Source organism: Aureobasidium melanogenum (assembly GCF_000721775.1).
Source record: "Aureobasidium melanogenum CBS 110374 unplaced genomic scaffold scaffold_2, whole genome shotgun sequence".
In the NCBI taxonomy this organism is placed as follows: domain Eukaryota; kingdom Fungi; phylum Ascomycota; class Dothideomycetes; order Dothideales; family Saccotheciaceae; genus Aureobasidium; species Aureobasidium melanogenum.
The window spans coordinates 752,120-766,195 of record NW_024470054.1 but is presented as its reverse complement, the minus strand read 5'-3'; the positions used below and the strand labels follow the sequence as shown (position 1 = coordinate 766,195).

General features: G+C 50.3%; 3 protein-coding genes across 3 annotated transcripts; 2 read left to right on the top strand and 1 right to left on the bottom strand.

Annotated features, from left to right (window-relative positions):
• Positions 1–262: 262 nt before the first annotated feature.
• Positions 263–1,548, top strand: M437DRAFT_39971 (Lipoyl synthase; the record flags this gene model as incomplete). Its single annotated transcript, XM_041020110.1, has 2 exons — positions 263–1,208; positions 1,265–1,548. The coding sequence occupies 2 exons, from the start codon at positions 263–265 to the stop codon at positions 1,546–1,548; spliced, it is 1,230 nt and encodes a 409-aa protein (XP_040883513.1).
• A 294-nt stretch (positions 1,549–1,842) lies between these two features.
• Positions 1,843–2,889, bottom strand: M437DRAFT_72060 (Ketosamine-3-kinase; the record flags this gene model as incomplete). The annotated part of the gene is made up of 2 exons (XM_041025787.1): positions 1,843–2,648; positions 2,703–2,889. 2 exons carry the CDS (start codon positions 2,887–2,889, stop codon positions 1,843–1,845), a joined length of 993 nt encoding a protein of 330 aa, XP_040883512.1.
• Positions 2,890–4,171: 1,282 nt separating this feature from the next.
• Positions 4,172–6,334, top strand: M437DRAFT_11937 (uncharacterized protein; the record flags this gene model as incomplete). Its single annotated transcript, XM_041018637.1, has 1 exon — positions 4,172–6,334. A coding segment is annotated over one exon (2,163 nt), but the record flags the coding sequence as incomplete, so codon positions are not given.
• Between the last annotated feature and the right edge of the window lie 7,742 nt (positions 6,335–14,076).

Genomic DNA, 14,076 nt, shown 5'->3' with positions numbered 1-14,076 from the left:
AAGGCGAAGAGAAGGGCAATTGATATGTTGAGGTACCTATGACGAGTAACGGCACCCACAGTTGCAGCCAGGAGGGGGTCTCCGTAATGAGGGTCTGCGGGCAGATACGGCGTTGCGCCTCCTCGCGGAGTTGAGTGGCGGCGCCGAAGCGGGAATTTCTAGGACGGCCCGAGTCGAGTCAAACGATTGACGAGAGATTGTTTGCCCGCTCTCCCAGGACTTCCTTTCGACTGACACTCTTTACCTCACCACATCATCCAACATGGCCTCACTACGACCAGCTTCCCGTCGAATCCTTTCGTCGTCCACACATGCGCCCCTCCTACAAAGACGATGCCTTGCCACGGCAGCATCAGATATCACGCCCTCATCGCCGAACACAACGAAATCTACCCCTCGGAAAGCCACGAAGTTCTCAGATATCCTGAATGCTGGTCCTGCATTTGGCGACTTTGTTTCTGGAAAAGAAGCTCCATTGAGTCCTGAGGAAGCTTTGGAATTGAAGACGGTCATGGTTGGCCCTGCCGGCAAGAAGAAGCCTCACACACGATTGCCCGAATGGCTCAAGACTCCCGTTCCCAGCAGCAACAACTTCAAGAAGATCAAGAATGACTTGCGCGGTCTGAACCTACACACTGTTTGCGAGGAAGCACGCTGCCCTAACATCTCCGACTGCTGGGGCGGCAGCGACAAGTCTGCTGCTACTGCCACTATCATGCTTATGGGCGACACATGTACACGTGGTTGCCGATTCTGTTCCGTCAAGACAAGCCGAAAGCCCCCGCCGCTTGATGTTCACGAGCCCGAGAACACCGCAGAAGCACTTTCACGATGGGGTCTTGGTTACGTTGTCTTGACATCCGTTGACCGCGACGATCTTGCAGATGGTGGCGCACACCACTTCGCCAGTACCATCATGAAGATCAAGCAGAAGGCTCCTACAATGCTCGTCGAGGCTTTGACCGGTGACTACGCTGGTGATCTGGAGATGGTCAAGGTGGTTGCCCAGAGTGGTCTGGATGTCTACGCACACAACATGGAGACCGTCGAAGCCTTGACACCTTTTGTTCGCGACCCTCGCGCAAAGTTCCGTCAGTCTCTTGCAGTCCTCAAGGCTGCAAAGGAGGCCAAGGAAGGCTTGATCACAAAGACCAGTTTGATGCTGGGACTGGGCGAGACCGAGGATCAGCTCTGGGATACACTTAAGGGTAAGATCTGTCAATCTAAGTTCTGCGAAACTAAGGCTAATCTGAACTGTGCACAGAACTCCGCAAGATTGATGTCGACGTTGTGACTTTCGGCCAATACATGCGCCCCACCAAGCGTCACATGAAGGTCGAAGAATACGTTTCGCCCGAAAAGTTCGAGCTTTGGAGACAACGCGCCCTTGACATGGGCTTCCTCTACTGCGCCAGTGGTCCCCTGGTCCGCAGTTCATACAAGGCCGGTGAAGCCTTCATCGAGAACGTCCTCAAGAAGCGCGCCAAGAAGAACTCTCTCGCCATGGCCGAGGATGCTGGCGACTTCAAGCCTTTGAACGCTGCATAGACCTTCTCTCATGCTTTCTTTCGTCTTCGATCATCGGCTTTGGCGTTTCGGGAGTTTTATGAGCTGGACTGGGTGGAGCGGACATCAGATATCAACTTGCGCTGGGGAGCATTTGCCTGGAGTCCAGAAGGATTGGGGCCGTCATATTTCAAGAGCCGAAGAATTGTGTATAAAAAAGTACATCAACTGTACGGCTACAAATCCATTAATGTCGTCATCTACCATCTATCATTTGCCTGGTCTCTCTCGCACTAAAAAGGTGATTTTTGTTTCGGACTATGTCTGCTACCATTACTAGTCCTTGCCATACTTTCCAATCAGCTTGCTCATGATGCTGACAGCACCACTCTTGTAGCCACCACCAAATATCGCGTGATGGTTCAGATGGTGGTACAGCTCGTACAAAGAAATCCTGTCTGCGTATTCCTCCGCAGGCTCTGTCTTGGGGACAATTTCATGATACTCCTTGAAGAAGCTTCCTCCAAACCCTCCGAACATTTTTTCTATACCAATTTCGAACTCGCTATGCGCATAGCAGGCACTAGAGTCATAGATGATATCCTCGGGAGCTTCCATACCGGGTAGTCTCCCGAGACTGGCGTTGCCTGACCAAAGGTCTCCATGGACGACGACAGGAGTAACACCTTTACCGCCATTGAGATGATCATCACCTATCAAGCGTGGCACTACTTTTGTGCAAGTAGTTTCGACCATCGAGCGCAAATCCTTGTCAGGTCCATTAGTCTTCTCACTACGCTTAAGAATAAACATGAGTCTATTCTCAGCATAAAACTCCGCCCAACTGCTTTTAAAGCTATTGTCTTGAGGCGTATCACCACAACACGTCGTAACCGGAAATCCAAACTTTGGCGTTGACTCTCCTGGTGGTGGGGGTGCTGGTGTACTGTGCAGTTTTGCTAGCTTTGCAGCTAGAGAAGGTGCTGATGAAGACGCCTTGGAAGAAAATCGACTTGACAAGTCTACAAAGTCGGTGACGAGGAAGTGGGTGGAGGGTGAAGAGGTGAATGTGCCGTGACCATAGGATTGGGGACATAGGCTGGGAACGGCATTGTAGATTGCACTAAGGGATGCGTGCTCGCCTGGGTTTTGTCTTTAGTTTCAGCTAGGACAAAGTGGCTGTAGATAGTTTCTACCTTCGAACATGACCGAGGCTTCTTTTCCTGAACCCGTTTTCATGAAGAATTGTTTTTCTGTGCCATCGTCGAGTTTGGTTGTGATCTTGGATGTTGAGGCGAAGCTTGATCCTGCTCCTGCGCCAGATAGTGTGGTCTTCTCTGGGTCCAAAGATAGGAGTTGAGCTACTGCAGAGTCAAGCGACATGATGTGAGATTTACTGGTGAAGGCGAATAGTCTTCTGGTATTGGAAAGCATGAAAACTCTCAGAAACACAAAAGACGTTACTTCAATGCAAGAAGTCGTGAGGATCAATGACATCAAGCTTGATCATCGGAGTCGTCTGTCACGTTGCCAACCTAAGAAATCATCTTAAGACTACAAATCACACCTCGGAAGATGACCCATAGCTATTACTCGACAAACGCTATAGATGTATATTTCCCGCTGTCAAACCAGACGGAGAATCGCAAAACGCGATGGAAGAAGGTTGGCCAAACCCCACGTGAACAAGTGGTGGAAAGTGCACAGGGCGCAAGAGTGTTTGTGATCGACGTCTACTTCACCTAGTCAACCCACGACATGTTCGTCAACAAACGAATCGGTAAGAGATGGCTGGGACACCAAGCTCAAAAAGGCAGAGATTTGGCTACAGGTATAGCGGCTGAGTACATAAGACCAAACGAGGTAGGTGGATACCTGAAGAGCGTCTCGCGGCGGTGGTTGGTGAAAGTGGGCTCTTGACCAGCCTCCTCCTCGGCATCCGGCCACATGTAAAATCGAGCATCACCATGAAAGTGAAGAAAAGGAATACAGCTGCTCAACTCGTTGTACTTTGAAGTCCCCTGCACGTTTTGTTATCGTTGACAGCAGTTTTTGTCGTTTCAATCGTTTTTGCCGTTTAATCGTTCGCAGCGATGAGTCGTTCATTGGAATCTTTACATCTCAAGCACACAAATGGTAGGTGCGATCAAGTACTGTTTTTGATGTGTTGATCTGATCGACAACAGTTTCGACACCACGATTGGAAAGAACACAATCAGAACGCTCGTTCACGGCATCAGAGGACTACTATTCTCTGTCTTCCAGATCATCCAATCGCTCAGATAGTCGAGCCTCACAATCACGACCATACGCATTACCAAGGACGCACTCACGCACGATCCGCAGAATAGAGAGCCCTGCATCTCCAACATCGCCCACTTTCCCCACACGTCAGAGCTATGAAGGCATTGCTAGACCAGTCCTCATTCGCCAGGTGTCGAAGCCGTCGTCAAGACCAATGAGAGGTCATGGTGTGAGAAGGCGTGACTTGGCTCCCACCGAGATCTCTGTACCTCCGATTCCGCCGAGGAGAGGCTCACCCATCAGAAGAAAGCCGGTGCCTAGTACAGTGCTCGAGAACCCATCACATGTGGAACCCATTCGTATTCCTCAAGCCGCTCTAAGTTCTGCTTCTATGCAAATCGCCCGACAGTATGATCCTCCAACACCCGAAGCCGACACGCCCTACGTCCGCTTCGCTCTTGACCAGATCACAAGGGATGAAGACGAAGCTGAAGGCAAACCCTGGCTTGGTCCGGAGTTTGGCAATGCTTACGACGAAGGTCTCATACCCTTAGAGCATGAATATCCACCCGTACCCGACTTACCTTTCGATGACATCAATCCAATCCCTATCCCCCCACGGAGCCCAAAACGCAAGAGCAGTCAAACACCGACACAGCATCCATTGCAGCAAGAGTTGCATCTGTTCACCCCATTCGAGCCTTCTACCGACTCTTTTTATGCCTCACTAACTGCTTTACCGCCGATTCTTCGTCCAATACGCCTTGCCATCTTCATGTCGCTACTAACGCTTTACTTGATCGCCCTTGTCTTTACCGCCATCTGGTCTCGTGTACGCACAGGCCTGTGCAACTACGGCTCCCTTGGGGATGGCACATATTTCGTGTTTCAGTATCTGCCTACTCTTCTGGGCATGATCTTACTTCTTTGGCTCTTTGAGATCGAGAAAGCAGTGTACAGAATCGCCCCCTTCATCGCCCTGGCATCCAAGAACTCAACGCTTCGTGGACACGGTACCACATTACCCATGTACCCAGCAGGATTTGCATTGCCTCCTCTCGCACACCTCAGGGTAGGTCAGCGAGCCATTGGCACATTCCTGATCGCCTCTTGGCTTAGTATCTTCACCATTCCATTGCTGGCTTCCTCCTTCAATGTCTATTTCAGTGGGACTCCTGGTCGTTGGGTCTGGCTTGCCACACAAGGAACAATTTGGACCACGATTGCGCTGTACATCCTTTTGCTGGCTGCTTCCGTCACTCTATGGCTCTTCCTTCATCGCAGGGGAACGGGACTCAAATGGGATGCTCGCACTTTGGCCGACCTGATTGTCATCACCGAACGTAGCAACATCCTCGACCACTTCGCTGATGTTGGTGTTGACGTGAATAAGTACGAACTCTGGGGTCACAGTACCGAGAGACAAGACAGACTGGGCTACTTCAACACTGCTTATAACCCCAATGACGTTTTCCATACTCTAGGTGCACCAAACAGGCCCGCAAGACCGTACAGCACAGAGGAGAGTATCCTCAATGAAAAGCTCCTGAATCAATCAACTGGCTACTCCAATATCAACGAGCCTGAACAGGATCGACCCTACAGTTACGGTTCGCACAACACAACTGACCTTGTTTTGCAACCTGACAACACTGATAACTATCTGCCTTGGTTTCTCCGAACTGGCTTCGCCTCTCTCTGGTTCTTCATCGCGCTTATTCTCCTGCTCGCATTCCTGGTAGTATCCTACCTTCCAGCAACGACAGTCACTGCTGGTTTCCTGCCAGACCTTCCAGAGGCTGTCAACAGGTTTGGCTTCTCGTCATCCAACTTCCTGTACTCGTTCGTGCCATCTCTACTTGGCTTGCTATGTCTGCTCGTGTGGCAGCCCATCGATCTTGCCTTTCGCCGCCTGCAGCCGTACGCTTCAATGTCTTCGCCAGGTGGTTGTCTCGCTGAGAAGAGTCTTCTTTTGTCCTACGCTGCCGATGCACCCTTTGTGGTCACTCTCAAAGCAGCAGTCAACGGCCATATCCGCGTCGCATTACTCAGCTTCGTAACAATCATTGCCTCACTCCTCCCAATCCTGGCTGGTGGTGTCTTCTGGAGCCAATTCTATATTAACCAGCAACGCGTTCGAATCAGCGCACATATGACTGCTTTCTACCCTCTGACAGTCTTCCTCGTCATCTATGCTCTCGCATACATTCTCGTATTCGCAGGCCACAAGCGTGCACTGCCTAACCGTGGCATTACCCTCGCAGACAAAATTTCCCTCCTCTATCAGAGCCGTCTACTCAATGATGCTGCCTTCCAAGCACCCGCAACCAAGACTGCTCTCGTCACACGTCTGCTCTCCGCTCCTGTTGGCGAACGCAACAGCTACCACCAAAACCCCGAGACTGAGGGGGCAATCACCGGCAGCAAAGTCTCCATCGCGGACTCTCTGCGCGGGTTTGGACGTGCAAGAGCTGATGCCACGACAACTCGAGGAAGCTCGGAGATGCCTCGCTACGGATATGGAAAGTATTTTGGTCGTGATGGCAAGCGACACGTTGGTGTTGATCGTGTGGGTAGACCGGGTGTTCCTGATATGGTTATCAGGATGTAGATATGATGGTTCATGATGAACCTTGCTTTATTTTCATGCTGCGATTCTAGCGATGCGTTTGAGGTGTTTCAATTGCCTTTATTTGGATCAGGGGTTATGAAATCAAGAATGCCCCAGCCAAAACACAACCAGTAATTTCAATAATGTATAATATATAATACACTAAGCTCTTTAAGCAGTCGCTGTTGACCCTTGCTACTCAACACTCGTAAGATGATACGGGGTCAAGGATGTGAGCAGAAGCATTTCAGAATGGGAAGTGCGTCCTAGATGAACAAGAAACAGATTGGTCCATAACCATTATACAGAAAAGTTCCACCCATAATGCCTACACATACAAACAACTACCGAAAACTCCCTTCTCTATATTACAAGATTTACATCTGCTTCAACGGCAAAATCCCACTCCACCGCATACTCTGACTCAAAAACTCTTCATTCAACTCTTCAAGCTGTTTAGCCTGTAATCTTAGACTGGCCAACGTACCTTCAATAGTATTTTTCTTCTTTGCTTCTTTCCCATCCTTATCACCAGTATAAAACACATCATCATCTTCCACACCCCCAAGTTCGAAAATCTTTTCATCCATCTGGGCGTTGAAATTCGCGAGTTTGGATTGCAAAGATGCTTTTTCTGCTTTTGTGGCTTCGAGTTCGGCGCGCAGGGAAGTGAGTTGGGATTGCAGGTTTGCGCGCTCGTGGAAGGTTTCTTTGCGGGAGAGTTCGAGGGCTGCTTCGAGGTGGGTGAGTTGAGAGGTTAGAGCTGAGTTCGAGTATGTTGTTGTTGCGCTGGGGGGTTGTTGTTGGTCGAGTGGTGTTGAGGTTTCGTCGTTGGAGGTGGTGATAGGGTTTGCGGTATCGACGGTGAGCTTTTTTGTTGCTGGAGAGGGTTCTGAGGCGTCGATTTGAGAGTCGAGGTGGGTGAAGTCCATGTCGTAGGAGTTGTCTGAATCTGCGTCTGAGTCGGCAGGTGCGGATGTTTGTGTCGTGTCTGCGTCTTCAAATTGTGGCTCTTGCTCTTCTTGTGTTTCCATTGGTGTGAGGAACTCCTCGAATCTGGTTCCTTCCTCAAGAGCACCTGGTGTGGCTCCTGCCTGTGCATCATCATCCTCTACATTCTGAGGTTCTGAAGTCTCAACATTGATTGCAGGACTCTGCGCTGCAGGACTTTGCGCTGCAGAATCCTCAGCTCGCAGTCTCTGGACGTGTTTTTTCAATGAATTGAGTTCTTCTCGCAGAGAATCAATAGCATCATCTCGCTTCTTCAATTCAGTGTAGTGTCTAGCGTTCAGTGCATCAACTGAGAAGTTCTTTGACTTCTCAAACTCGGCAGCTTGGTTGAACAGATTCTCCTCGTGTTCACGAATGAGTTCGCGACGACGCTCTTCTGCTAGTTGGAGTTTGGCCTCGGTTTCGGCACGATGGGCTTCCAGGGTTTCTTCTTGTTGGCGCACGAGGTCACGATGTCTGGTCTCGAACTCCAGAACACGAGCATCATAGTCGGCCCGGAGGGCCGACAACTTCCTCTGCGCACTCTGGGGAGAGGTCGGCGTGGCAGGTGTGACCTCACGCTGACCCTGCGCTTCGTCGAGCTTCTGCATCAACTCGAACTTCTCATCTGTGGTTGTTGCCAGCTCATCCCTTAGCTCAGCAATCTGAGCGTGCATTCCTGACTTCAAAGACTCGACTTGTTCAACGTACAAACGCTCGGTTTCAGCAAAAGCAACTTCCAGCTCGCGTTTCTCTTGAATCAAGGCATTGCGGAACGAGTCGGGGGACCTAGTATCAGGCTCCCTCTGTAGACCAGCGATTTCCCATGTATGGGCCTCTTGTATGCTGCGAATCTCTTCAATGTGTTTGTCCTTCAGTTCCTTCTCAACTCTGGCGATTGCAGCAGCATGGTCATTGTCCTTGTTACCACCATCCACAGTCAACACATCGATCGATTTGTGCAGTTCCTCAAGCTCAGCTGTCGAATCTGCCAGAGTGCGAGCGAAATCAGCAGCCTCTTGCTGTGCTTTCTCGAAGGCTGCGCGGTGCTGCTCGATCTCAGCATTCTTGGCTTGGAGTGTTTCCTCGTACTCTGCATGGACGTATTGGATGTGTTGTGACAACTCGGCACCAGCACTCTGGGCACTCTGCAATGCAGTGATCTCAACCCGGGATTCTTCGAGTGAGGCCTTGAGGTCTTCAGCTTCGGCTTGTGCTTTTTGCACAGATTGAATCTGCTGATTGAGTTGGTTCCTCAAAGCCAGGGTTTCGTCTTCCCTCGATGAGCGGAGCTCGGTCAGCTCTGCCTGCTTCTCAGCGGTCTTCCTTTGTGCGCTCTCCAAGGATACATTCAGGCTGAACACCTCGTCGTTCTTGCTGTTGAGTTGTTCTTGCAACCTCTCGGCCTCAACATAAGACTTCTGCAAGCGCTCATTTGTCGTACCAAGCAAGTCTCCCATCTCAGCATAGTCTGCCTGCGACCTCTCATATGATTCGTGCAAATCGTCAAACTCGGTTTGCTTCTTTCTGATTTGGTGTTCCAGCTGAGCCAATTGATCTTCGAATTGTGTTTCCATATCGCTCATGGCTGTGCGTGCTTGCTGAAGGTTTGATGCTGCCAATTCTCCTCTCTCCACAGCTTCACGAAGCTTGCGAATCTCCGAGTCTCGACTTCGAATTGCCTTCTCATTTTCGCTTCTCAACTGCTTCATCTGGCGCTCGAGATCAGACATAGCTGTATTGTTCTCACGCAAGGATTGCAGCTCAGCCAGTGCTTCTCTGGAACCTGCCTGAGACTGCTCAAGAGAGGCCCACAAGTCATTGATCTCTGCGTTTCTTCTCTGGAGAGCATTTTCGCTTTCCAGTCTCTCACGCTTAATCTGAGCTAGCAATTCTTCTGTGCTGGACTTGTCTTTTTGCAGACCGTCAAAGGAGGCGCGAGTCTCGTGAAGAGACTTGCGAGTGGAAGAAGCCTCGGTCTGGACCTTCTCAAGGCTCTCGCGCAAGATCGAGAGCTCATTGTCCTTCGATTCAAGGATTTTCTCGGTATCAGAGACTTTTCCACGTGCCCATTCGAGAGCTTCTTGAGTCTCCGAGATTGCGAGGTCTTTGGTCTTCAAGACGTCTTCGTGATCCAAGTGATCTTGTTTAATCTGTTTCTCGAGATCTGAGACAGTCTGCTCGTGAGCAGCAATCCTAGCTTCGAGGTCCTTGATCAACTCGCCCTTGGCAGACTCAAGAGTCGCAACCTGCGCTTGCAATTGATCAATCGAGGCTTGCAGGTTGTTCAACTCAGCACCATGATCATCGTTAGACTGCGTTCTATCAGACGCCGTCGCTTGGGCCCTTTCTAGAAGCTCATTCAACTCTAGTACTTGCTGGGTTTTATCGGTCAAAGCATTTTCGTGGCCAATATGAGCTTGTTGCATCTGATCTTCAAGACTGGAAATTGTCTGCTCGAGAGCCGAGGTCTTTTCCTCGAAAGTCTTGGTCAAGTCGTTCTTCTCAGAAGTCAAAGTCGTAACTTGTTCTCGCAGCTCGTCGATGGCTGTCGAGGGGACTTCTGCCTTGCTCTCATTATTGCGAGTGGCATCTGCTTGCTCAAGAGCAGCGTTCTTTTCTTCGAGGGCTTTGCTCAGATTCTCCTTTGCTTGCTCCAGAGCTGCGACTTGATCTTGAAATCTGCTGACCACGATCTGAAGATCCTTCAACTCGCCTTCATGGTTCTGACCTGAGTCTGTCTCCCGAGCATCGGCCAAAGACTTCTCACTAGCAGCTGCCTTCGATTCGGCTATCTCAAGATTACCACGCAGCTCAGAAAGTTCACTTTCCTTGGCTTGGAGAACATCTTGATGTTCAGAGCGCGCCTTTTGAATTTGCTCTTCCAATCCAGATATTCCTTTCTCGAGGACAGCAATCTCGTCAGCAAATGACTCCTGGCTTTCTGCCAACTGAGTTTCAGCTTTCTGAAGACTGTCTTGTGAAGCCACAAGCTCATCTTCCTTGCTCTTAAGCGTAGTTGTGTACTCAGTGTGCAGCTTGTCGATTTGCTCTTCGAGTTCAGAAATGCTCTGCTTGAACTTGTCCTCTTGCTCATTCAGAGCTTTGGAAGCATCACTCTTTGCTTGCTCGAGAGCAGTCTGAGCTTGTTCAAGGTTGGTCCGGAGCACAGAAAGCTCCTCGTCTTTGACCTTGAGAGCATTCTCACTATCTGAGCGCGTGTCCTGCAGTTGTCCTTCGAGGTTGGTTATTGCCTGCTTGAGAGCTGCAGTTTCCTCGCTCAAGGCACTTGCAGAGTCGTTCTTTGCTTGCTCGAGATGTGCTTGAGCTTGATCAAGATTGGTGCGTAGCTCCGAAAGCTCATCCTCCTTAGCCTTCAGCACAGCTTCACCATCTGATCTTGATTTCAGAAGTTGTTCTTCGAGCTCAGACATTGTACTACGAAGCGCACTGGTCTCATCAGTAAAAGCTTTGATAGACTCATCCCTCGCTTGCTCAAGAGTCGTAACTTGAGCTTGTAGTCCAGAAACGACATTTTCCATGGACTTTACTTCGGCCTCATGAGTGCTCTTGCTATCTTCAGCTTCGCGCGTCAGAGATTGGATCCTCGACTGCAAGTTCTCAATTGTTCCTGCTAAGCTCTTGAGCTCTGCCTCCTTTGCACTCGAAATTTCCTGCTCTCGAGACTTGAGTCGTGCGACTTCCGCCTGAACAGACTCGAGAGTCTCCTTGAGCTTCTCGCTCTCGGCATCAGAAGCTGATTTGGCATCCTGAAGACTTTGCTGCAGCTCCGAGTTCTGGTCTTGTAGATTCTCGATGGCGGCATTGTGGTCCTTGGATTCTTGTTCTCGTTCGTTCATAAATTGCTCTTTTGCTTTCTGGAACTCGGCGACTTCGGCCTGCAACTTTTCGACGAGACTGTTGAGCTTAGACGTTTTATCGCTGTGCTCCGATTCAGCACTCGCCCTCGCTTGGTGAAGCTCCTCCAGTTCTTTCTGTAGATTCTCGGCGATCCTAGACTTGTCGCTGCCGTCACGTTGTGACTCTTCAAACTCGCGCCTGAGGCTCTCTAGTAGACCGCTGGATGCTTCCGCCTCTTCAGCTCGCTGTTTGGCTTCTTGCTCATGAAGCAACTGCAGAGTCTCCAACTGACTGTGCAGATCTCGTAATACACGTTCGCTCTCTGCAGTCTTTTCCTCTGCACGAGCAATCTCGTCGGCGTGCTGTTTCTTGGCTTCTTCGGCATCTTGCTTTAGCTGTTCCAATGCTTTCTCAGCGCCCTGAACGGCGTCATTCTTCTCGGTTGCTTGCTTTGCATGTTCCTCACGAAGAGTAGCCAGTTCTTGTTGAAGTGCTTCACTAGCTCGCTTGGTCTCGTCAGCAGCACTTCTGACGTTTTCTCGCTCCTCCTGATGAGCTTGACGCAGAGATGCCAACTCTTCTTGAAGCTTGCTGACTAATTCGTTCGCCTGAGTGCTTTCCCTGTTGAGTCGTTCTTTGTCCTGCGTCGCTGTCTTCCGTAGCTCGGTGAGCTCTGCTTCAAGCTTCTTTCGTACATCTTGAATCTCCTTGCGTTCCTTCTCCTGCTTTACGGCATCCAGATCTAGCTGTTCTTGCACACGGTCAATCTCAGCTTCCAGATCCTTTATGACCTGAACCAATTGCTCGCTGTCTTGTTCCTTATTCTGAATGCTCTCCCGCAGTTTCTTCTCCTGTTTTGATGCAGCAGATTTACTCTCCTCCAGGGCAGCTTGAACGGATGCAATCTTGTCTTCTACACCAGCAAGCCTGGATGATGCCTTCTTCTGCGCGTCGAGTTCAGCACGGAGTTCGGAAAGTTGGGCTTCGTGTTCGGATTTGAGGTGATCGATGTCGTTAACAGAAATTTGAGATACCTTGGTTGCTTCTGATTCCAGCTCCGACCTTAAGGTTTCCAGTTCCTTAGCATGGGTCTCCTTGAGTTTATTGATCGACATCGCTCGCTTTTTATGCTTTTGCAATTGTGCTCTCAGCTCGGAAACCTCGTTCTCATGCTCTGCCTTGAGCTTGTCAACCTCAGAAGTATCTTTAGACCTTTCATCTGTTTCTGCTCGCAGGGTTTCGAGGTCCTTCAAGGCTGAAGCGGCGCGCTCGCTTTGTTCGTCCAATATCGACTTGAGTTCGGTTACCTCGACCTCGTGAGCTGCTTTGGCTTGATCAGCCGCGGACGCATCGTTGGAGAAGGCGTCCAGTTGCGATTGCAGCTTGCTGATCTCGTCGGATTGCTTCACGCTCAGATTCTCGTTAGAGTCCGCTCGTTGTTTGTGGTCTTGCAGCTGAGACTTTAAAGTTGAGATCTCGGCATCATATGTTTCTTTGAGCTTGCTTATTGTCGCTGTTTCCTCTGTTTGGTCGTCCAGCTCTGATCGCAGTTGGTCAAGCGCTCTAGCATGATTGGCCTTCAGCTTATCAATAGAAGCGGCACGTTTGCGCTGTACTTCGAGCTGTGATTTGAGCTCCTTGATTTCACTGGTATGGTCATTACGAAGACTCTCGGCGTTGGAGGCATGTTCAGCCTTTAAGTCCTGCAGCTCCTTGGCGTGTGTGCTCTTCAAATCTCTCAGCATGGCCGAGGTCTTCTTCAATTCCTCGGATTCGGCCTCGAGTTTGGCATGTGCAGCTGCAAGAGTTTTTTCATGCTCAGCCTTCATGGATTCCATTTGATCGAGTTCAGCTCTTAAGCTGCGCATCTCGGTCGCATGCTCTTCCTCAGTAGCGCGTCTTTGTCTTTCATAATCGCCTCTGATTCCCTGAACTTCTTCCAGGTGTGATGCTTCCATCTCTTCCATCTCATCCACGGTGAAAGTACCTGCCCAATTGTCCGGTTTTACAGGGCTTTTGGGACGTTGTAGCCTCTCGACTTCGGCCTTGAGCTCTGCAATCTCCTCCTTCATGGCCTCTCTCACGTTAGCTTCGCGAAGCAAATCTCCCATTATGCGCATGTCTCGCATTTTTTGTTCCTGGGTCTCGGGAGCGGTCGAAGGACGACCAACGGTAGCAGATTGTGAGCGCGCGTGGCTTTTTTGCTTCATCTGATCGGTGTCGACATCGGAGACGGCGGAGTACTTGCGCAGTTTAGGTGGTGACTTGAACATGGGTCCCAGTGGAGAAGGTGGTCGATCAGAAGACGTATTCAGATCGCTGTTCATGATTAGCTTGAATAGCTCGAGCTGACTAGGAAAAGGTATATGTACCTGGAAAGTGCGACAGGACTAGATAGTGTGGGTTTCTCCATTTTTCCTAGCGAGGTCCTCACCGCCAGTTTCCTCGGAGTGGTCGCTTTCGGAGCGGTGGTGGGTGCTTTAGGGGCTGTCGAAAGGGTCTTGGGAGTATTTGGGTTCGCAGTAGCAGCCAGTCTCGGTGTACGATTGACTGTAGTCGGAGCAGCAGTGGCACGAGGAGTCGAATTTAGAGGAGCACGAGGAGTCGAGTTCAAAGGAGCGCGAGGTGTCGGTGTCGAGTTCAGAGGTGCCCTGGGAGCGGTCCTGCTGGCTGTCGTAGGAGTTCGAGTGGTAGACGACGATGTAGTACTCAGTCGTGAAGAAGGCCTTGAGGTGGTAGGAACACTGTTCATAGATGACATGCGCCTTGACACACCATTGAGGGTCGGTCTCTTGTTCTCTTCAACGCTGGCCATGCGCAAAGGCTGTCGGGCTGCTGTCGCTGCAGTGCTACTTGTTGCAGAT